The sequence below is a fragment of the Colossoma macropomum genome, unplaced genomic scaffold, assembly GCF_904425465.1.
Source record: "Colossoma macropomum unplaced genomic scaffold, Colossoma_macropomum, whole genome shotgun sequence".
In the NCBI taxonomy this organism is placed as follows: domain Eukaryota; kingdom Metazoa; phylum Chordata; class Actinopteri; order Characiformes; family Serrasalmidae; genus Colossoma; species Colossoma macropomum.
Window position 1 is genome coordinate 27,648,032 of NW_023494805.1, and position 23,362 is coordinate 27,671,393.

Sequence of the window (23,362 nt, forward strand, 5' to 3'; positions counted from 1 at the left end):
CAAGAAATAGTATGTGTTACTAGATTTGTATTAGAAAGTTTGACAAATTAGTAAAGTAAACCCATGAATCAAGTGAAATTATTATGTTTTACTGTGTAACAGATGCCTTCTTTACAATAAGATGTAACTTTGTCATTCCTTTCCCTCTGTACGTAACTCCATCAAGATTTCCTGTAACATTTTACTTCTGTTTAAACTGTTGTGCACCACTTGGTCATCTTTAAGTACAGACTAAACACTCTTTTTTTTCTCAGGCCTTTGACACTTGACCCCTTTCTGCTGGCTGCCTAGTGGAAATAGACTCATGTTTTTAAAAAAGTAATCAAATAAACTATTTTCTCTTTTATCAGATTACTTGTTGAATGCTGTTGGCTCTCTGTGTGTGAAATGTCTGCTGTGAACAGGATTCACACCTCTGCACAAAGATGGCCGTGCCAAGATAAAACACATCGCACAACAGCAGCCTGCTTAATACAAAAATAATGTGCAACTGCCACAATAAAAAATAACATTTGAACACAATAAAATCATTTCATAATGTTTATTCACCGAAGATGAAAATCCAGCTTGCTTCCAAATTTGTATACACAATTCCATTAAAACATATGACACTAATGTTATTGAAGATAAAAATCCAGGGCCTGCAGTTGAAAACATTCACAGAGATGTTTATCAATGTGTCCCTGTAGATTGAATAAACTAAACTAAAAAAGCACAGTTCAACTGATGGGCCTCTTGTAAAACAGGTGGAAATTGTATTTTATGGCCAATGCTGTGAAATACATAAATATGTATCTATGTGTGTGTATATATATATATATATATTTATTTGCTGTATAAATAAACTTGTGTACCTTGCCTTTTTTTGTAATTGTGTACATCATTATCGCAATGTTGGTCAATGTAAATGTCAGTAATTGTTTTGATGTGCTACATTTTATACACGTGGAAATGATTTTCACATTTTAATCAAATGCATCACTTTTTTTAATTCCTTAAATGTTGGGCACAGAGGTATTCACTACAAGACAAAAAAACATCAGTGGTCATTTTTGGTTGATTTATTAGGCAGTATTTTCACATCTGCACCAAAAAAAATACAGTGTAAGTCTCATCCTGATTTCAGTTTTGTTTCAAAATGTTACACCAGTGAAAACTGGGGACAAACGTTCTTCAGTAAGTGTAGTTTGGATTCTGGTGTAGTTTCAGGTTGTATTAACCTGCCACGCTAAAAAGTGAGCTGAGATAGTAGTGGTAGTACGTTACACACGGCTTCATTGTTCAGCAGTGATGATAAGAATGGAAATGATCTGCACAGAGAGACAGAGTCCAACACAGCTGACTTTATTTACAGTCCATTTACAACAGTCTTATAACATCGCTACTTTCAAAGTCTTTGGTTTGCAGCTGAGTTTTATCTCATTTTACAGCTTAGAGTGAAACCTTACACTATCACAGTACTTCAGGACATACAGATACCGAATACAAATTAAAATATCATATATATGTTTCATATATATATATATATATATATATATATATATATATATATATATATGAAAAACTTTTTTGAGGTAAAAATACCTCAAAATAAATATGTGCTGCACATTATGTTCTACTGGCTTCTTCTAACTTTGAAACATAAGCATTTAAACACTGTCACATACAATATTTCTATCTCTTCTTCCTTTTCTTCCATTTGTTCTCTGAGACGCAGCCATTGAGGAATATGCTCACATTTCCGTCCATTCCTGTTTGGTTCTTCAGAAAGCTCTCCAGTGTCTTTAGAGAAACCTCCACTACACTGTGGCCCACTATCTCATTGAGTCCATACGCCGCGTAGGAAGGGAACATATACCTAACTTCATACGGTGAGTTACGATCATACCGTGGGCAGCAGTACGCTGACCACAGGTGCTTAGGGATTGCCATGCGGTCCTGCCCACTTCTACGAATGGTCAACCCAGAAATGGTCACCCCAGTTACCACGTACGAAACACCTCGACAGAAGTTGTTGAGTCGTCGTCTTATTCTGTCTGTATATGCTGCCCAGGAACCTTCCACAAAGTCAGTGATCTGAGGCACAATGTTGGTGAGAGTGTAGGTAGCAGCTTTGTCCTGGTTGTCAGCCTGGTGCTGGTCTGGGTTCAGTGGGCCACGTTCATACTCCACAGCATCAACGTAGTCCTCCAACACTGCCTGGCTTTCTTCAATCAATGGGTCAGTCTTGTCACTAGGGGGCAGTGTTTGCATGTTCCCACTCTCCTCCTCAGAGGCTAGCTGGAAGGAAGGGAATGAGAAATGTTTACCATAAAAAAGACAATGTACAAATGGTCAAAAATGAAATGTAAACAATTTTCAGCCAAGACAAGTTTGGTGTCTGAAGTTTGCTTCTTCAGTTTTGCACTGAAGCTATGAGGCTAATGTAGCTAATAAGTATTGGAAACTTATAGCCACCAGTTAGCACTGTATATGTGTGGCTATAAGTTTTCATTTCTTTTTGGTCTTCTTACAGAGGAACTTCAGTGCTAACTGGTGTCTATAAGCTTCTATCACTTGGTAGCTACCTTAGCCTCGTAGCTCCAGTGCAAAAACTAAAGAAGCAAACTTCAGACACCAAACATGTCTTGTCTGATTGACTACATTTGAGGTGAGGGGTAAAGTGTTTAATTAGTTTTTTTGTTTAGCCATTGCTTTAAAAGTTTTTTGTCTTGAACAGTTCCGTGCAAAAGTCTAAGACACCTAAACACATTATTTAAAGCTATTTTTCTTGCCAATGAGTAGGTTTTTGCTTGTTAAAACACCATATATTTTTGTAAAATAGAACAAAGTTTGGTTCTAGATATCTCCCGGATGCCCCAGGTGTCACATGGAACAATTAAATTCCATCACCAGTACACTTGATTTAACATAATGAAATAATGGTTTGCCAAACCAGGTATTAGATGACAACTACAAATATTACCTGCTTTCCACAAAGAGACGTTTTAATTGTTAAACAAACACATCATACATAATATCACTACTAATTGTATAATTATTATTATATTTATTATATCGGTGTATTTCCGACTAAATAAATGCCTACTGAAAACATTTTAAACAGCTTTTTTATTATAATTTTCTCAGGTGCCTAAATCTTTTGCACAGTACTGTATATTCACTAACTGACCACTGACCTTACACAATTCTTTAGTCCACACTAAATTCATCACTATTAAAGGGCCCATATCATGAAAAGAATTTGATCTTGTATGTAAACAGTGTTATAGTTTAAAATGTACAGCTCACTTTTCAGGCCACATAGTTCACATATTACAGCTAAGCTGCACAAACAGTTCTTTTTTTAAACTTTTTTTGGTGATGTCATGAAAACCAATGTATTTACATGCATCTGCATATTCAGCCTACAGTGGTTTAGCTCCACCCATTCACACTTAAGTTTTAAGGGATGTTTCACACGGGTCAGCTTTTTTGAACAAGGCACAAAACAGGGCAGCTAGAACAAAGGTCATTTATATATATATAGATCAGTCTTAAAGGCACAGCCTGTCTAGTACTAAGGAATAAAGAGAAGCTAAGAAAAAGATAATGTACAATGTAGGATATGGGCCCTTTGTGGAACTGGACAGTGGACTTTGGAGACCATTTTTACCAGTGTGCTGATTTCTTTTTAAATGCACAGTATTTAGTTTTCATGGCCTTGTACATAGTTTTCTATCAGAGGCTATTTTATGAAATGATTATGCTCCACGTATTTTGTAGTTCATGATATAGTGTGTACAATTTGGCTGCAAGCAACACAATAAAGCACATAAAATAAGCCAAACTCTTTCTTCTACCTGAGGTTCATACATCCAGGGAGTGTCCATCCTCCTCTGTCCGTCTGATTTCTTGAATGTGTAGGCTGAGTAGAGAGCCAGACGTCGACTACTGTCGTACAGGGTGGCATAGCGTGGTTTGTCTCCATATCGCTGGCAAATTTTCTTTAGGTTTCCCCCTCGGATGCCAGTTGGTGCTGTGCGCATGTAGAGGAACTGACTGCATTCTTTAAAGCTGTCAGAGACTGTAGCTCCTGACACTCGTAATCCTGCCAAGAGGAGAAGAGTAAAGAGAGGGATCCTCACAGGAGCCATCAGACAGTCTGATGATGTAATTATCATGATGATGATGATGATGATGATGATGATGAGAATGATGATGTATATAGTTGAAAGCAGATCCAGATGTATTTTTTGGTGCTGTAAGTCAGAGGGAACATGGCGAGAGAGAGATAGTGTATGCAAATGTCAGTGACTGTGTTTGACCAATAGGAGATCAGTGGTGTGAGTCAGTTCATAAAATGGTTTGACCGTGGTATTGCATTAGTGCAGCTGAAAGTAATTTGGTTCTCAGAACTTCAAATGGAACATAATCATAGACAGGACCTTTCTTTCATTATTTTCACTTTTGTTCTGATCTATAGATGCAATATGTCAGTACAACCACAGAACATTGTGCATACAGTTTTACACAAAAACTATGACATGTTTTGTTGATTTTCTAAGTGAATATAAGTTATCAAATCCACTGCTGGGACCAAACTCACACTTTTTATGCAAATTTCAGTGCACAGTTTCTATTTATTTGCCAAGGTTAACATGTAGGAAAAAAAAAACATAAAACATAAAAAAGGCTGCATTTATGTTTTATTTTTTACTATATTTCCAGGAAATAAACAGTAATTGTGCATTAAAATCTGCAGAAGTGTGTTCTCAGTTGAGGATGTGTTAAATTATTTTGACTTAGTAAATCAGCAAAACATATTTTAAACACCCAAATTTTGCATAGAACTGTATAGTCATATCCCTGAGCTGAGCAAGCAAGCAAATAAATACATTTAACAGAAACCCTGCATTCTATTACTACTGTAATTCATATGGTAAAGCATCTGAGTCTGTTTGGGTCTTTTTAAAGGGGCTTGTGAAGTGAAGTGAAGGACAGAAACGGAGTATTAAACTCCCATGATTCTTTGACCCTCTGCAGACTGTCTATGTATTCCACATATAACCCTTACAAAAGAAAGTATACTTATAGCTTATTTTATTAAGTAAACTTAAGTTCAAGTATATTTCCCAAGTATACTTTATACTTTAAGTTGACTATTTCAGTACTTCAATATTAAATTGGCCCACTTTTTAGTTTATACAAGTATACTTTTAAGTATACTTTAGGTGTAAAAGTAATAAAATATGAGTACATAACTACATCTAAGTTTATTTTTTTATTTTGTACTTAAACTACTGTGAACTACACCATAAGTGAACTATATATATATATATATATATATTATATATATATATATATATATATTGTATATCTCTGATTAGTACTAAAAGCATACTCACTTATTTTAAGTTTAAAGCACAATTACATTTTTGCCAAGTTAATGGTGTAAATAAAGGAAAACTGTTTGTTACACTGAAATCTGTCATCACTGTTACCACAGCTTGTTACCTCTTCTGAAGGATGCTGGTTATTTTCAGCTTGTGGCCTAACACTGTATGCTCAAGCACATCACTGCATAGTAAATGCAAAGAAGCTAATCATAAAGGTTTATTAAACTTTACAAAATAATTGAAAAATCAGTCTATTAGCCCAAAACAAGGTGCAATGGATTTTTGTTAATCTTAAAAGACTAATTCCAGTGCACTTTAACAAAGATAAACATGCTTTATAGTTTTTTTTATTGTTGTTGTTTTTGTTTTTTTTAGAAACCACCCTTCCATATAAGCCATTTACACCCAGTCTTTTTCATATAATAGAATTTACAACATTAACAGATCTCTGGGCAAATCTCTTTAGCTGGCTTTAATCTCAGGGAGTATTATATGGTGAGGCTATAATATGGACACAGTGTCAGTGTAATACTGTTTCATACCAATCTTCGTAGTAAATATTTTAATGGAGACTTCCCAATAATTTGCATAGTACTGGAAGATGTTAATTTATAGATATGCAATGTTTATGGTGATTTGGAGAATAAATAAAATGTCTATATTTGTATTGTAGGAATCATCAACCTGTTTCCTATCACCACCACCGTGAAGAAAGTGCACGCTTTCATGTCAAAGTTCACTAATAAGTGGAAGTTATTTGAAAAATATTTGAAATTATTTGAAAAATAGGTGGAATTTCCCTTTAATTGCCAAGGTTTGTTTTAGAGCAGTAAAGATTTACCATTTATGGTAACAATTTATAATAACATACCCTATGTCAATTTGATATTATGGACACTGAAACAACTTCATATTGAAGGGGACATAGTAAAGTCTTATGCATCTTTTATTCCCAGCTGACTGAGATATTCCTAAGTAAAAAAAGAGAGAGGAAAGAAGGCCTGGATCTGCTGGCAGATCTGGGGCATTTAAAGGGTTAAACACTTTGGCTGGTTGGGTGTCTTTTAGAAGGTGTTTTGATTTTATGAATAGTTTCAATGTTGCCCTCTAGTGGTTTAGCATACAAAAACAGAGCAAAATAAAAGAAAGGAAGAATTTCAAAGTTCATGTTGTTTTGTATGCACCTCATGTCCACTTCTGGTAAGCTTAGCTGATAAGCTAAGTTCAGAGCTCAGATAAGCTTCCTACCACAAATAGTCATCAATGGGGTACACTGGTCCAACCAGTTATACTGAATCATTATTCACAGTAGCTTTCACGCTACAAACGTCCTCTGTTTTTCTGTCTTGATGGTCAGCAATGCTAATATTTTAATATGTTACAGTGCAGCATCAGACTGTTAGCCCCCGCTCTGAGACTGCTCAGTCTCGGTAGGCTATACCAGCAGTCCAGCAGCTGTTCCACATACGAGCCTGTAGAAAAAGACACATCTCCACCACAACAGCCTGTCACTCTCACAGAACTCAGGACAGCAATGCTAACCAAAGCTAAGGCAATGAAGAGATATGGTGGATATTTATATTGTGTTGTTCCTATGATTTTGTGTGTGCATGAGGTGCCTGCTGTGTGATGAAAAGACACCATGTCCTAGACCTCAGGTCAATCTTATCGGAGCTACATTAGCCTAACAGGCTATATTGTCCAGGAAGAACAATATAAACCAAGTAGGCCACACAATGCATATATTCTCTTACTTGAAGTTATTCCTACTCAGGGACTCCACCCAGTTGGCCGTCTCACCATATTTGCAGCCCACCTTGTAGACCAAGATCTACCAGCACTTTAGAGGCTAGTACTTAGCAGACCTGATGAAGATGGCGGAGTCACTGATGATGTTTTACTAGAGGTTACAGAAATCATTAATTTGCTTTGAAATTATATGTTATGGCTTTTCTATAAAGAACAAATTATTTCAGCTTTTCAATTCTCTTTTTTTTAACAATTCTGACCATCCTCTCCATGATGTGTTGTCCAGGAGCATGTTTAGCTACTCCCTCCTCAAGCTATTTTGGAGTCTTCCCTACAAACTGCCATCAGGCTCCACAATGCCTTCCCTATTTGTCATGAAACTGCACTAGTATATCATTGGATCTCATTCACTTACATTACGTCCATGCTAATTTGTGCTTACACTTTGTATGAACCCATTTTTGCAGAAGTTGGGGTTCATTATTAACTTCTTCAGATCACACATACACACAAATCATAAAGCCCCTGCAGTAGTGAAACTTAAAATTAAGGTAAATATTACATAAAAGACCAAATGGCTTTCAACTATATACTAAGCAATATTTTATATATATTAAACTACATACAGTGCAATATTTAGACAGTGACAAATGTTATTTATTCGATTCTATATTCTTTTGAATTCTACTTCAATTACACTTGAAATCACCAACAATTAATTGCCAAGAAAAAAAAGGGTCACACATCACATTAGAGAGATACAATGTTTCAGTGAGTTCTAGTATTTATACTAATGGTAAATAGTACATGGTTCTTCTTTTCATCCTTCAAACTTATCAAATCTCTCTTATCTGCAACACTATACTGATGTGTATGTTACCACTTTCTCTGCAAACATTTCTGCTGTGATTTTACAAAATTGTCTTCCCTTTTTACCAGTGGCATTAGTTCAACACAACTGTGGAAAGCTGATAATAAACAGGTAACCAAACAGTCCACTATCTTAGCCTAAGTCTAAGTTAGTTGTTAATAGAAAAGTAGATGTTAATAGTCTGTAGACGTTATTGTCAAGATGGAGATTATGTAATGGTTCTTTTCAGTAATGTAATGGTTCAGTTCTGTTATAATATATAAGCAATGTATTCGTGCAGATGGTTTCTCTCAGCTTGAAACTTGCAGAAGATATAAAATTATGTGCTTATTTCCAAAGCACTATCAGCGAGGATGCTGGAGGACTTGGCGTCAACCATGCCCTGCTCTACTGAGGCAGTTTTTATGTTCCTCCAAAAGATTTCTTCAGACTGTTTTCAGCCTGCTCCTTGGTGATGTGTTTCCAGGCAGGAGGAATATCAGCAGGTTGTGTCTTATAGTAACTGGCAAATTCCTCACTGAATTTGGCCATCACATATTTCCAGTAGTTGGAAGCCTCAGTGGTGTCTGGAGGGATGCGCCAGTTAGGATAAATCTCACTATACCTCTTGTAGGGATGTGGCTTGTTACCTGTCTTCTCACAAATAAACAACTTTTCACTAAACACAGAGGAGGTGCATATGTCAGTCACAAGTTTTGTAGTCAGATGTGAATGATATGAGATTAATCCCTGAGGTCTGTGAATTGTAGCAAAGTGTTCAGTGTGTCCTGTACCTGTTGCTTCACATGGGACACCACAGAATGGACACTGTTCTCCACAACCTACCAACTGTTGTATAAGCTCCTCTACTGGCTTGAATTGAAGATTTTCTATTTTCTCTTCCAGACTCTGTTTTTCACATTTCTGTTGCAATAGCATTTTCATTTCCTCAACTGATTTTGTGAGCCATTCAGCAAACTGTTCAACTTTTGCATTGTTTAGACTCACAAGCTCCTCAACTGAATCCACAGGAATGACCAGGGTCTCTTCCAGGTCTTTGCAAATGGTAAAAATAAAATCCTTAATGCTGCTGGATTTCTGTTTATCCACCTGTGCTTTGGAGATAGACTTTGTTATGTCTTTGGCAATCTTTGTTAACAGCTGCTCTTCTAATTCAGCAAGTTTGTCCTCAATTATGAAGCATTTTACAATTTCAATCAAAATCTTGGACTTAATGAAAGATTCATTAGTAATTATATACTTGAGATAATTTAAATAGTTTGATTCATCCAGCAATTCTTTCAAAATAAACTCCTGAAAAAATGTGCGTGTGCTGAAATGAATTTTTCCTTTTGTCATTTCATCAACAATTTCAATACCAAGGGCACTGAAAAGATATGCTTCCACTGCAGGCATAAGACAACAATCTGCAAAATCTTTCGCTTTCTTTTGACATTGATCCCGTTCATGGAATAAATCCTTAAAGTCACTGCAGTACATATCTCTGGACTGTTCTAAGCATCTACAGGGGTCATTCTCTTGAATAAAACTATCATGCATGGTCTGAAATTTCTTGCCTGCAATACCACATATGTGCTTTTTTAATGGGACTTCAATTTTCTCACAATGTTTAGGAGTTTTGTAAGAGATTAATCCCTCATCAACTATCTGCAAAACCTCCCTGACGTATGTGTCATCATAATCAGTTTTGGTTGCGACCTTTTCTGCTATGAACTGCTCTGATTTTGCAACGATTCTCTCAGACAACATTTGCAGTTCAAGCACAGTGTGCCTATGTAAAAGTTTTTGCAATTTGTTCCCTACTGTGACATTGAAGGAACCTGTTCCACAGTCCATTAGATTAGTTTTGTCAAGTTCCTCAGTGACTGAGCTTCCCTTGTGTTGCAGGTTGATCCTAAGTTGTTTAAAAACACAGTCCATGATGCTTCGTTTAGGAAGTGGCTGAAAAGACAGTTTCTCAATGGTTTCATTCCACATCTTCTCAAAGTCCTGCTCTAGATCCTGATCTGTCTTGTGGAATTTGCTTTTTCTATACTCTTCAAGCAACGCCAGGACTCTCTGTTCCATCGTCTCTCTTTGTGTCTTTCTGATGTACTCTAGCTTTGTTACTGCTTTACGGACAGTTGCAGCAGCGTCTAGTTTGTTGTTGACTGTATTTTCCAACTCTCGACGCAAAGATTTTCCACTGTTCATGAAGTCTTCTTTGTATCTCTCCACAAGCTCTACGTGACCCTCTGTTTGTTCGTAGTAACTGGCAATGTTGTTAAGAATGGTGCTTTCCTCTTTTGAAAGCTCTGACAATGCATCACTTTTCAAATTGCTAACAAGCTCATTTAAGTTATGTGCAGTAGTGATTTCAGAGAATTTCCCAAAATTGGAAATGTTTGTCTCAGCTGTTAATGTCCAGGTGTGCATGTTCTTTCTGAATGACCAGGCCCACTTGTTGAATTCCACACATATTTTCCTGTATGCGTCTGCCACTATGCTGTTCCTGAAACTGAAAATGAAGTTTTCAAACTTCACAGAACTCCACAAACTTTTTGTCCACTCAAGAAACTCCATCATGTTATTTCGAGACGTCTTGCATTTCCCAAGATCATCTATCATTCTCTTTTTGAACTCAGCAATGGTTTCACTGTAGCCTGCACTGACCGATGCCATTGGTGGGTTCCCATGCCAGAGTCCAGGAATATACCAGTTAGATGTATGTGCATCATATTCCATAACATCGGTGAATCTTGTTATCTGGTCATTATTCTCCATTTTAGCTGCTAATTCAGTCATTTCATTCAGTTGATCCAACAGAAGTGTTCGGTCTCTGATGTTCTTATTATGTGCTGATACATCTCCTACATTCTGGTGCACAAACAAACACTTTGGCTTCTTACCTACTTGCTTCATCCTGAGAAAGGCATGTACTACAATCTGCAAAATGTCCTTCATGTCAGTGGAGTTCTCCATGGCAATGTTGATTATTGCAACATCACTTAAACCAACAACAAGCGTAGCCAACTCATTGTCATGCTCATGGCTATTATCAAGTTGTGCTAATTCAGGAGATTTTAGCCCCTCAGTATCAATAATTACTAAGTAGTCACAGTTTAGTACTTTTCTGAACTCCTCTGTGACTTTGAGAAGCAGCACGAAAGCTCCTCTAGTACATCTCCCACTACTGACTGCAAACTGAACCCCAAACATGGTGTTGAGCAGTGTGGATTTCCCTGTGCTCTGAACTCCTAAAACTGTAACTGCCATTATTTTATTGTTAGGCTGCAACAAATCATTCAACTCTTTCAGCACATCACTGATCCATCTCATTGGTATATTAGATGCCTCTCCATCTAAAAGTTCTAAAGGGAATCCTTCAAGCAGCAGCTCTGCACACAGCTTCGGAAGATCTGATATTTGTTTTTCAGACTCTTTTTCTGATAAAGAAACCACAGATTCATATACCTGACCCAGCTCTCTTAGAAAGTGCTCAATTCCTAGAGAACAACATGAGATTTCTTTGTCTAACTTTGAAATCTCCTCTTTGTTTCTTGAAGACTCTTGGCATTTCTGATATTGTTCCTTTAGAGCTGAGACATTTTTAGTGGTCAGATTGTCCAGGTTCATCCTCATCCATTTAAAAAAATAAGCTCTTTCCAGGCGAGGTCTTGAAAGTGCTTCCATGAATTGTGCCATCGTCTCTGATGTTTTAAAACTGCATTGCTGCTTCCTGAGCTCTTTCTTTTTTGCACTGAGATCAGATTTATACATTTCAATGCTCTGATCTCCTGCTTTCTGAAGCCGGCTCTCTTCTTTCTCCAGCTTTGACAGTTCTTTCCAGATTTCTCCCTGAAGGGGAAGTTGGGTTTCCTTGAACTGTGGTATGGCACGTATTTCTGAAGTGATTTTGTCTGCAAGGACCTTTGCATTCTTACATTCTGTGATGTCCTCATCAACCAAGATCCCAAGTTCATGTGCTACTTCAGTCCCCTTCTCCAGTGACTTATTATTCTGACTGTTCTTAATCACAGTGTTCATCTTTGCACGCATTGTTTTGACAAAGCTATCTTCATTCTGTTTGGCCCTGAAAATGACATTGTTTCTTTTTAGGTTCAGTTGTCGGGCTTTTGTTTTTAGATCACTGGTCTCAGAATTTCCTATTAAAAACAGCTGTCCTCTAATTGGCTGATTTGTCACAAATTCGTGTTTGTCCAGTTTGTCAAAAAAGACAAAAACTGCGTTAGATGTCTGACACAGGAAAGAGTACTGAGTTTCAAACATACTGATGTCACCCCTCAAGTTAGCCACAGCCACAGGTTCAGGGAAGATGTCAATGTTTTTGTTCCCGCATGGGAGATACCAGCTGATCTCCACCAAACCGTTTGATATTTTTCTTGGAACGTCACCACATTCCATGTCTTTGTGTACAAAGATATCATGATACTGCTGGGGATTGCTGAGCAACTTGTTCAAAATCTGAGATTTGGAAGTGCTACAGTCATCTAGCCGTACAAATGACACTAGAGGGATGTCAGAGAGAACTATCCTGTCTTCAACAAATCCATTTGGGTCCTCCAATGAGTGTGGTTTGTATTTTTTCACAATATCTCTCATTGCCCAGAGCATGAAGATGACCTCATTGGTTGCACAGTTTGGTAGGAGTAAAGGAACAGAGAACTGGCACACAGACATTTTTGAAACCATCTCTTGCTGAAGAAAATTATCAGCACACAGGAAAAGAGCATTCACAATGTCTGAAGGGTTCACTAAAAGATTCTGCTCATCTTTGTCATTCTCCTGATCATCTTCCCAATCTGAACTATCTGCAGCTACCTTATCTGATAAGGAACTTATGTTCCTGGCAGTCACATTGACCATCATCAGCTTCTTCAGGAAGCACCATGGTAAAGCTGATAGGGACTGTCCTGGGTCATCTCTAACTGTCCTTTTGTCTATTTGCAGCGCTGTGCTCAATGACAGCTTATTTTGGTAATGGTGTTCTAGCCCCAAGTCTTGGAGAAAGCTGTAAAGTCTGATTTCTGAAAAAAAAAATATTGCTTGAAATTAGTAAACAATAATCAACATGTTAAATTTACTAAAAAGTGAGATACAATAATCCATGGTAAACATTTCACTGAACTCTACAAACAGTTTTATGAACTGTATAAAAAAATTCATGTGACAAATGCCTTAAACTAAAAGTCAGTATGGTGTAAGAATTATTCATAAATATTACTAATACTCTGTATTTGATTATACAATACTTACCAAGTTATTAACTGTATACATTAATTAGTCCATTATTCAGCCAATCATACTAGGTCTATTAATTAGTAAAACATAACAGAGTGGTAACAAGACTGTGAAATAATGTCCTGTATTTAATAATTAAGTATTGTCTCTTTCAAGAATATCAGTAGTATGAATTAGAACATCAGGAAGTGTAATGTAATACTAATATTAAAAAATACTGATTGGCAAATGTTACAATCACTAATGAAGGCCTTGATCTAGACTAGTATTAAATCATATCTGTTTCTTGATATGGGTCAGTACAGCATGGTATGCATATTTGCTATTGTCTCTTGACTTGTTCTTTCCAGTGTACCCTCTTAGGAACTGGGATGTCCTCTTAATGCTTTCCAGTGGTTTGTCAGAGTGTACTTTCACATTATGGCCGTAGGCATATTGATGCCAAATACAATGGCCAGACACTCCTTTACTGTTTGTGTGCCCATTTTCTTATTCTGTGAGTGTCAGTACTCTGGTTGTCCTCCTATCATAAGAGCTGGTCATATACCAGAATCAGAACCACACTATTAGTTATTCTTGTATGTTATTTGGACAAATGGCCAATAGACTATTTTCTAAAAAGATTGCTCATGCACGTTTCAAACTCTTTAATGAAGATATCATCTATATCAACTGTAAGGTGTATTTCCATTCAAGCCTTGAATTACGAAGGACTTTTTTTTCTCCACAAGTACTAGATTGCTAACCTACCCATACTCAGCCCACAAATGCTCTCCCCTTCTACCAGCTATGGTGACGCATGGACAAGCCCTTCAACCTAATGAGAATTTGTAGCACACAAAGTTTGATCAAAGTACCTAACTTTAAAGTGTTCTATTAATTACTATTACCATATACTGCATACTTTGTATGCATGTGAAAGTTCAAACTGTAGATTTTTTTGTCCTAGTCCAGTTTTGTTGCATAGATTTTTAAACCGGAAACTCAAGGAATCCTTTTAAAAGTTCCACTGTCTATATACATTTTGACAGCAGTTCTATCATAAATCTAGGGGTTTTAAACATAAAATATACTACAAATGCATTGTTTGCACATGATAAGATCATGGACTACAACCATTTTTATGCTGCTCATTCATGTAGCATTGCCAGCTTAAGAAAAAGGGCTAAACGTGAATTGTTGTTTGCTATGGCGAGCGAGCAGTCAGCCACACTGGAGCAGCTAGCCAACATGGGACCTCTCTGAATACCAAGGATTAACACTGTGTACAAGTGTTATAGGGTGTTGGGTTGCCAAGGCTCAGTGATGCGTGAGGGATATCCTATGTGGTCTGAACAGAGAGAAGGGCTACTGTGGCACAAGTCACAGAAATTTTAAAAGATAGTTACAGGAGGAATGTGCCACAACACATCACACCCTGCTGAGTACTGGGGCTGCATAGCCGCAGACTATTCAGATTGACCCTGCTAGTTTATGTGTATCTAATACCACATGCAACAGTTTGGGCACTCCTAATTAGTTGATACATTTTGGTGATTTTCAGAATAAAAAGAGACTAACATAACCCCTGGACAAACTAAACAAATATGACATATTTCTGCAAATGTTGATGCACAATTATTATTAAGGTCATAGAGCTTTTGAAATATTAGGCTAATCTAAGCAGCTGACTGAGTATCTGAAACAAAGATAACTGACTCTTACAGAGCAAGAGAAGACTACAAAAAGATATCTGAACAAGAAATGGAAGGTAAGGAGAACTGTTAAAATCAAGATACGAGATTTGGAGTATCCTGGAAATCTCCTGACAGAATTGCTCACAGACTGATACTCCCACATCACTGCCAAAAAGCTAAAGGAAGATGAGGCTGGCACAGGAATAGTGATGCATGGGTCTACTGTGCAGTGTTGTTGCACAAACATCATCTAGGTAGAAGAATCACAGAAGGTAACCTTAACTGTGATGTCATCACAAAATTCAGCATCTGATGAAAAGAACATCTTGCCAACTGTTAAGCATGGGGGTGGATGTAATATGTTTTGAGATTGTACAGCAGCCAGTGGCACCGGAAATGTTGTGGGGCTAAAAAGCAGAAAACCCTGCAAGTTAATCTTCTGCAGTCAGCAAAGAAAATGAAGATGAATAGAGGTTGGATATACATTGCCCTCCACAAATGCTGGCACCCCTGGTAATCATGAGCAAAACGGGCTGTAAAAAATATTCTTCATTATCTATGCTTTTCATCTTTCATTCAAAATATTAGCTAAAATCTAACCTTTATTTAAGGAACACAGACTGAAAGAAAAAAACAAATCTTGTCATGAAATAAATATTTTGTATGTTTGCCTCAAATGCTTGGAAGCTTTAAAATTAGTATATTCCCATTCATATTTTTATGTTTTTAAGTTCACCTGAACAATTAGGAACATTTAAATGGTCAGCCATGACTTCTCTTTCATTAGAGAATATATATGAGATGAATATATTTCACTATTAGGACAATAATTGGTAAGTTTAAAACAACTGGAGATGTTAAGAATCCGCCAGGAAGAGGACGTACTGTTGTACGTACTGACCCCACTCACAGTGAGGAGGATGGTTCAAGTGGACAAAGAATCTCCAAGGATCACAGATGGGAAATTGAAGACAATAGTTAGGTCTTGGGGTGAGAATGTCTCCCAAACCACAATTAAACACCACTTATATAAGCACAAGTTGTTTTGTCAGGGAGTAGGGCCATATTTTATGGTCAGGTGAGACCAAAATAGAGGTTTTTGGCAACAAACACCAGAGGTGAGTTTGGCGTGGACGCAAAGATAGCCATGCAGTACCCCATTCACACTGATATGTATTATGGTGGATCTGTGATACTGTGAGGCTGTTTTCCTTCCAAAGGCCCTGGACAATTTATTTGGTTACATGTAATCTATAAAGGTTCTGTATGGAGGAATGCTCTCAGATCCTTTGCCATGTGTTCTCCAGTCTCATTAAGCATTATACGAGAAGAGCTGTTATCTTTGCAAAAGGAGGATGCAGAAAGGGTGCCAACAATTGCACACATAGATTTGAGAAAAATATTTATTTCCTGATTAAATATAGGTTTTGTCATCATTTTTTCATTTTTTTCATTGTAATAAAGGTTAGATTTTTGTTAATATTTTGAATCAAAGATCAAATGGATAAGCAATAAAGAAAAAAAAAATGTACAGCCTGTTTTGCTCTTGATTACAGGGTGCCAATATCTGTAGAGGGCACTGTAACAACAAAACAATGATCCAAAACACACATCAAAATCAACCTTGAACTACATGAAGAAACATAAGATTAAGGTTTTGGAATGGCTGTCACCAACCCCAGTCTGGACTGTTACTGAAAATCTGTGATTAGATCTTAAACATGCTGTGCATGCAAGACAACTTATGACTACAAGCATGACTGGTTAATCACGCCTCAAAAAAGCACATACATAAACATGGAAAATTAAAAAAAGAGAAGATGAGGAGAAAAATCCAAAAGATAAAGGTTAACATTTATTTTGGCTTTTAGGTGCAAAACAAGAAGTAGCTGGTTTGGACAGAGAACACTGAGATGGCTATCTGTAATTTACACTTTTTAGAACTCTAAATGGACATTCATTAGCTTACCGTCATCAGTAATACAAAGAGTAAACAAAAATATAATAACAAAAATAAACAAAAATATAATGATTATGAATGCTATTATGTGAACATAATTACATGAAGGTGCTCTCAAGCTAACTGGCTTAGCCTGAGTGAGAACTGCAGAAAAAAGCTATTGGATTAGAAAAAGCTGACATCACCAAGGCACTTAGTAGGGCCACAAATTATTCTCTTTGCTTTTATTTTTAAACTGTTTACAATGTTTAGGTCTGGGGAGGGAATAGGGTAGATGGTGGCGCCCAAAAGTCTAGAGCCGGCCCTAGCTAAAGGAAATGTTTAGAGGCTTTGACTTCAGCCAAAGGGGGTCTTACCAACTACTGATTAAATAGGTGTCTAAACTTCTGCACATGCCACACTTCATATTTTTATTCATTTTTTATTTATTTGTATGATGTTTCATTCAATATTTTTGGGGAACATCAAAGAGTCATTAAATGGTAAATTGTATACTGTAATTATTTATTTATAGTAACAAATCCTAGGTAATTATCATACTTCTTACTTACCTGCTACCTTGTTAATTTATATACACACAGAGACACAATTATTTTTTTAAAAGTAGTTAGTAAATTTAAAAAATGTAATTAACAGAATGTAATCATGTAATCAGAATATGCATGATGTTTTTTAAGCAGATGTGCAGTAAAAACTGTAAAAATACATTTTGAAAATAGTCTACATCTGGGATCAGTGAATGAAAGATCTGGTACAAACTATTCATATAAATACATGGATGCTGTCAATGCACTGTACCTTTTGATGTGACAGTGTCCTCCTCATTTCCTGACTGAACAAAACAAGTTCTTGAAGAACCTTTTTGTACCTCATCTTGGATGAAGTCATCGGTGGCATCTTCAAATTCCTTGGGTTGAAAATGTTAATATTTTAATAGATATCTCAAAGGAATACTAAAACTATCAGTACTGTGTAAAAGACTTGAAAAAAATAGGATTATAAAGCTGTTAATCTGGACAGTAATCTTTTATTTGCTGAGTGCTGGTGATGGAATTTAACAAATCGATGTGATGGCTGGAGGTGTCCAAGACCAATCTGGAACTAAACTTTGTTCTTCAAACTAACTCACAAGATATCAAAAACTACTTTTTATCAAAATTCAAAATTTTTATTTTTTTTTTTTACTGTGTTTATGTTTAATGATATATGGTGTTTTTGGGTGGCAAAACACACTGCCAAGAATGGTTTTACACAGTATGATAGGTGCCTTAGTCTTAAGTCTTTCGCACAGTACTTTATGTTTTTAATACAGTTTAATACTTAGCTATAAAAATCCTAGTTTTCGTTGATGTAAAATGCTGTCCTATGAAAATTAATGCAACAAAACTGATTAACATTGTTATCAATTAATGCACTCCTCGGCTTTTATAAACCTAGTTTTATTACAATTATGCTTACAATGCTTACAAATTTGACACTGTAGAGCTTCAGGTGTGAGTTGGTGTTTGAGCTTGTTTTAGCAGAATGGGTTGTTACTCAAGTCAGTAACTTTTGTGCTCTTACTACTCAATTGATCAATTGTGTCTTACTCTTAGTGTCTATTGAAAAAGTGAATCTGAGCAATTTTACAGTCCAAGATTTTTTACGGGCAAAACCATAGAAATGTGACTCTTGAATATGACCTATTAAAATGACAGTTTTGAAGCAATCTATGACTTCAAGTGCCAAAAGTAGAAACACATTAGCTTGTCTAAGAAGTTTTCAGCAGGTTGTTTTACTTTATATCTTGATGAGAGGTTTGGGTTTACCACTTACTTTTTTGGAATAAAACAGTATCAATTCTGATTAAATAATGACAATCAGACAGATACTCAGAACTTGAGAACAAATCATTTGTAAATAATAAAATTATAGTATCCTATTTTTGAAACATTATTATGAAACAATATTTACATCTGGATCAGAGGATGAATCCATGGTGACAGTGCTGATGTTTTTTTCTGAGTGTCAGGTTGAGGTTTTCATGAGGTCGTCATCTGATTTTACTGTAAAAGAGCAGAAGAGCTGTATTCAGATTGGTTAACTGTGTTGTAACTGGAACTTCTGCAAATGGAAGGAGATCTGCAAAGCGCAGAAGCACAGGAGAGGTGATTTTAATGATGTGTCATTACACACACACACACACATAGACACATGGCAGCAAACATCATTTGAAGAGTATTCCATAAATTATTTGAAGTATTTCAGTCTTAAAATTTGTATTTAACTATTTAACATATATATCACACATTTAGATAATAGCTAGTGTGCAAAGGAAACAAAGTTGAGATAAGCTATTATCTGGCTAAAGTTCTTATCTAAGCTCTACAAATGACTATTCTATGTATTATAACTGATGATTTGAGCGATTAGAGAGATCTGACAGCTATGAAATGATGAGTTTTACTTACAGCTCCTCTGGAAGCAGAAGCATCTCTGATTAAATATTAGATCTAGCTGCTTAAATAGTCACATGGGGCAAAACCATTTAGAGCAGAAACATCTGTTTAGGAGTGTTATGTGAACCATCAGTATTTTAGTACAGAGTTACAGTCAGTTAGTGTGGAAGGTTGAAGTATTTCAGAAATTTGAGCAGTGGTGAGTGAAGATGCAGATCATTTCTTAAAGAATTAACAGGTAACAGTAAATAATGGCAATGGTTTAGTCCGTCGCATAACCAAAAGCAAAACCCAACCATTCCCTGCACTTTGATTATTTTTTATCAACCGGATAAATGAAACAGGTCACAGTGCTTTGCATGCAATGAAAGGGTGGAGCTGTACCTGAACGGAAAACACTTTTAAAACCAATACGTTTATGCTGGTGGTAGATAATTAAAGGCCTATGGCTTATGCTGACTCATCTTCCAAATCCAAATCTTATCAGTACCCATGTCAACTAGTTTCCCACTTTCCGCAGAGCAGCAACAATAAATGATCAAGTTCCAAAGTTTATGAATGTTTTCATATTTATCTATCGACGTTAAGACCTCAAAGTATATTAATCATTACCATCAGTTTACCCAACTGATTATGTAATAGTCCACATCAAAAACAAGTACAGCTAGTATTCAGTTCACATGTACAGTGTAGACCAGCTAGACACAAATTAACACCATTAAAGTGAATAAAGCGCTGTATGTGTTCATTCACATTGGGATCTATGTAGTGTTGCCACCTCAGCCCTCAGTTTTTTTTAACTAAACTCAGCAGATGGGTTATTGCTCATGATGCTGTAGATACATGTCAATTCAACTATAAAACCTAATCTTCTCAGTTATTGTGTTGACGCGCTAGCTATAGTTCCTAAATGTCGTCATACACCTTTCCCAAACAGTTGTCCCTGCATTGTGGGTAATCTGAAACGCATTCTTCGTATACAAATGGTTGGACTGAATAAACATAGCAATTTAAACATCATAAGAAATACCAACATATGAAAAAAGTGTCCAAGAATGGAACTATTTATTTTCCTGAAACAGAAAACATGTGAGTGTAATAATTTTTCCGTCTCTGTCACAAATATTGTACTGGTTACTTCCCAAAAACTTGTATAACAAGGTAGCATCTTTGTACATGTAATGTTATAGTTGCTAAAAATGCTGCTTCATTTAAGGACCCTAAAGGAAAATTACTATCTGACCACATGAGCAAAGCCATAAAACAGACCTGGACACCGAAATGTCAACTTGCAGTGACCGAGACATAGTGATGTTTCGTGAAACTACACCCACCTAAACAAACATTCCTAAATGCTTTGGTTGGGTGTCATGCATTGCTTTTTGAAGGTCTCATGTCTAACAAATACCCCTCAATAGGGTGTGTTATTGAATTTGGAAATCAAACTGTGCAAAGTTTCTTACTGCATTGTAGTTATTTGGTTCAACAAAATCTAATCTAGCTTTATGGCTTTATGCTCTAGTCTAAAGTCTAACTGTATGAGGATACACAATCAGTCAGTAAACAGTGTGCTATACAGTAAACACTTATTCAGTAAAGAAACAGTGACAGGAGTCAGCTATGAATATATTTAATGTTCCCCAAATCAGTCACAGCATACAGTGTGTAATAATTTCTAAATTAACAGAAATATCATCTCCTTATTTATATTTTTTTTACCTTTCCTTTTTTAACTAGCATCTATTTTTAAATCCATTACTAACATGCTTTCTTCATCTCAAGTCTTGGGTTTCTGATTTTTAACACAGAAATTAAAAACAAGCTACAAGTAGGCCACCCAGTAAAGTGTTTCATCTGAAGGAGTTATTTAACATTAGCTTAACAGGCTATATTGGCCAGAAAGAACAATATAAACTAAGTAGGCCACAAAACAATGCATATATACCCTTGTTTGACATCTCCCTGAAGTTTCTTCTTCAGGCACCCCACCCGGTCATCTGTCACACCATTATGTGCAGCCTGCCTCATAGTCAAGTTAAAGTTTATTTATATAGCGCTTTTTACAACAGGCATTGTCACAAAGCAGCTTTACAGAAAAATTGAGCAAACCGATGGCGACAGTGGCAAGGAAAAACTCCCTAAGCGCAAGAGGAAGAAACCTTGAGAGGAACCAAGACTCAAAAGGGGAACCCATCCTCCTCTGGTTGACACTGGAAAGCAAAACAATAACATGAGCAAAATGAACAGACAATAAGCTTTTAACATTAGTATAAAATATTAAAATACAGAAAAAGGGAAAAGCAGGTGAAGCAATAGATATGATTAAACAGTCTGAGTCTGTGCATGCAGCAGTATCATCAGGAGGGTCAAATGGCATGCAGGTGAGGTTTGCACAGCACTGTATAGCAGGAAGCTCCAAAATGGTGGTCAAATTGGTTCAGAAAGTGGGTGAGCAGTGGGCACCCGATCAAGGCAGATGAAGCAACAGCATCAGGTCGCACAGGATGGGCAAAGAAACACACAGTTAGTTCTGTTAAGAAAGACTGATTATAGTAAACAGTGTAACAGAGTGCAGCAGAGACTCCAGCAGGTCTAGCTATTTCTCCCCTAACAGGGAGAGCCAAAAGATAACAGAGACATGAGGGTTCCCTGAGATGTCAGCTCCCTTTCGCCACCGTCAACAAACTTGAGTGAACGCATGAGAGAAACAGGACAGCAGCAACACTCCTAGTTTACCATAATAGTCTATGTCCATGAACTCCCAGATCAGCACCTTTTATCTAACGGGAAAAACTACTTACCAAAAGCTTGACTAAACAAGCAGTTTTACAGCCTAGACTTAAAGACTGAGGCTGTGTCTGAATCCACTGAGTACACTGACTGAAAGATTATTCCAAAGCTGGGGGGGGGCTTTGTATGTGAAGGCTCTACCCCCAATGTAATTTTACTAATTCTAGGTAAGCCAGCACCCTGTGATCTAGGTAGGTGTGATGGTTCATAATAAGAGATAAGTTCACTTGAGGGGCGAGATCATTCAGAGCTATATGTATCAGTAAAAGAATTTAGTAGTCAATGCAGAATTTAACTTACAACCAGTGTAGGACTAAGTAAAGCTTGTTAAGGTTTTGCTGGAACATCCAGACAGCAGGGCATTACAGTGATCAGGCCTTGAGGTAATAAACGCATGAACTAGAGAGACAGTGCAGTACATTTCTTAATTTGGCAATATTGCAAAGATGGAGGGCAGCTATTCTAGCAATATTGGTCATATGTGCACTGAAGGAAAGATCAGGCTCGATAAGGATACCAAGGTTTTTTACAGATGTGCCAGATGTGAAGTGTTAAATTAGACAGTTTGTTTCTAGCAGCTTTTGGACCAAGAAGAAGAACCTCTGTTTTATATGAGTTGAGTAGGAGGATGTTACTCAACATCCAGTCTTTTATGTCTTTTACAGTTCTCAATGTTCTGAAGTTGAAGTTTATCATCTGGTTTGGTCGATATATACAATTGTGTGCCAACAGTGTAGCAGTGGAAATTGAGGCCATGTTTACTGATGATGGTACCCAGTGTTACCATATGTAACATGAATAATAGAGGTCCTAAAACAGAGCCTTGTGGAACACCATACTTTACCTTTGTAAGAACAGATGATTCACTGTTTACATTCACAAACTCATAGCAATCAGTCAGGTAAGATCTGAACCAGGAAACAGCTATTCCTGTTACTCCCACAAGGTTTTCTAGCCTATCGTATCAAATGCCGCACTAAGACCAAGTAGAACCAGCAGAGATACGTTAACTTGGTCAGAGAATAATAAGAGATTGTTTACAATTTTCACTAGTGCTGTCTCTGTACTATGATGAGGCCAGCCCAGACAGAAATTTTTAATATATGTCATTCTTGCGCAAATAGGAACTTAGTTGTTGTGCCACAGCTTCTTCCAAAATCTTTGATATAAAAGGAAGATTTGAGATAGATCTATAATTTGACAGCTCGCAGGGATCAAGATTAGGGTTCTTAATCAGAGGTCTAATTACTGCAAGTTTA

General features: G+C 36.7%; 1 protein-coding gene across 4 annotated transcripts; it reads right to left on the reverse strand.

Moving 5' to 3' along the window:
• Positions 1–1,573: 1,573 nt before the first annotated feature.
• On the reverse strand, positions 1,574–21,305 carry LOC118826592 (up-regulator of cell proliferation-like). 4 transcript variants are annotated; one of them, XM_036597602.1, is made up of 5 exons: positions 19,326–19,359; positions 18,829–18,920; positions 17,674–17,782; positions 3,843–4,090; positions 1,574–2,280 (listed from the first exon to the last, which is right to left on the reverse strand). In XM_036597602.1, exons 2-5 carry the CDS (start codon positions 18,850–18,852, stop codon positions 1,675–1,677), a joined length of 987 nt encoding a protein of 328 aa, XP_036453495.1. In that variant the 5' UTR covers positions 18,853–18,920; positions 19,326–19,359; the 3' UTR covers positions 1,574–1,674. The 4 variants fall into 4 exon arrangements, with proteins under 4 accessions (XP_036453495.1, XP_036453494.1, XP_036453493.1 ...); XM_036597600.1 differs by lacking the exons at positions 1,574–2,280; positions 3,843–4,090; positions 19,326–19,359 and adding exons at positions 5,729–13,025; positions 21,259–21,305; XM_036597599.1 differs by lacking the exons at positions 1,574–2,280; positions 3,843–4,090 and adding an exon at positions 5,729–13,025.
• Between the last annotated feature and the right edge of the window lie 2,057 nt (positions 21,306–23,362).

Excerpts from the sequence above, each read along its gene's own strand:
- LOC118826592 (XM_036597600.1), bottom strand. The coding sequence starts at position 18,852 with ATGGATTCATCCTCTGATCCAGAT. Across the intron at positions 17,783-18,828 it reads ATTCATCCTCTGATCCAGAT|GAATTTGAAGATGCCACCGA; the intron begins GTAAATATTGTT and ends TTTCAACCCAAG. Across the intron at positions 13,026-17,673 it reads GGACACTGTCACATCAAAAG|AAATCAGACTTTACAGCTTT; the intron begins GTACAGTGCATT and ends TTTTTTTTTCAG.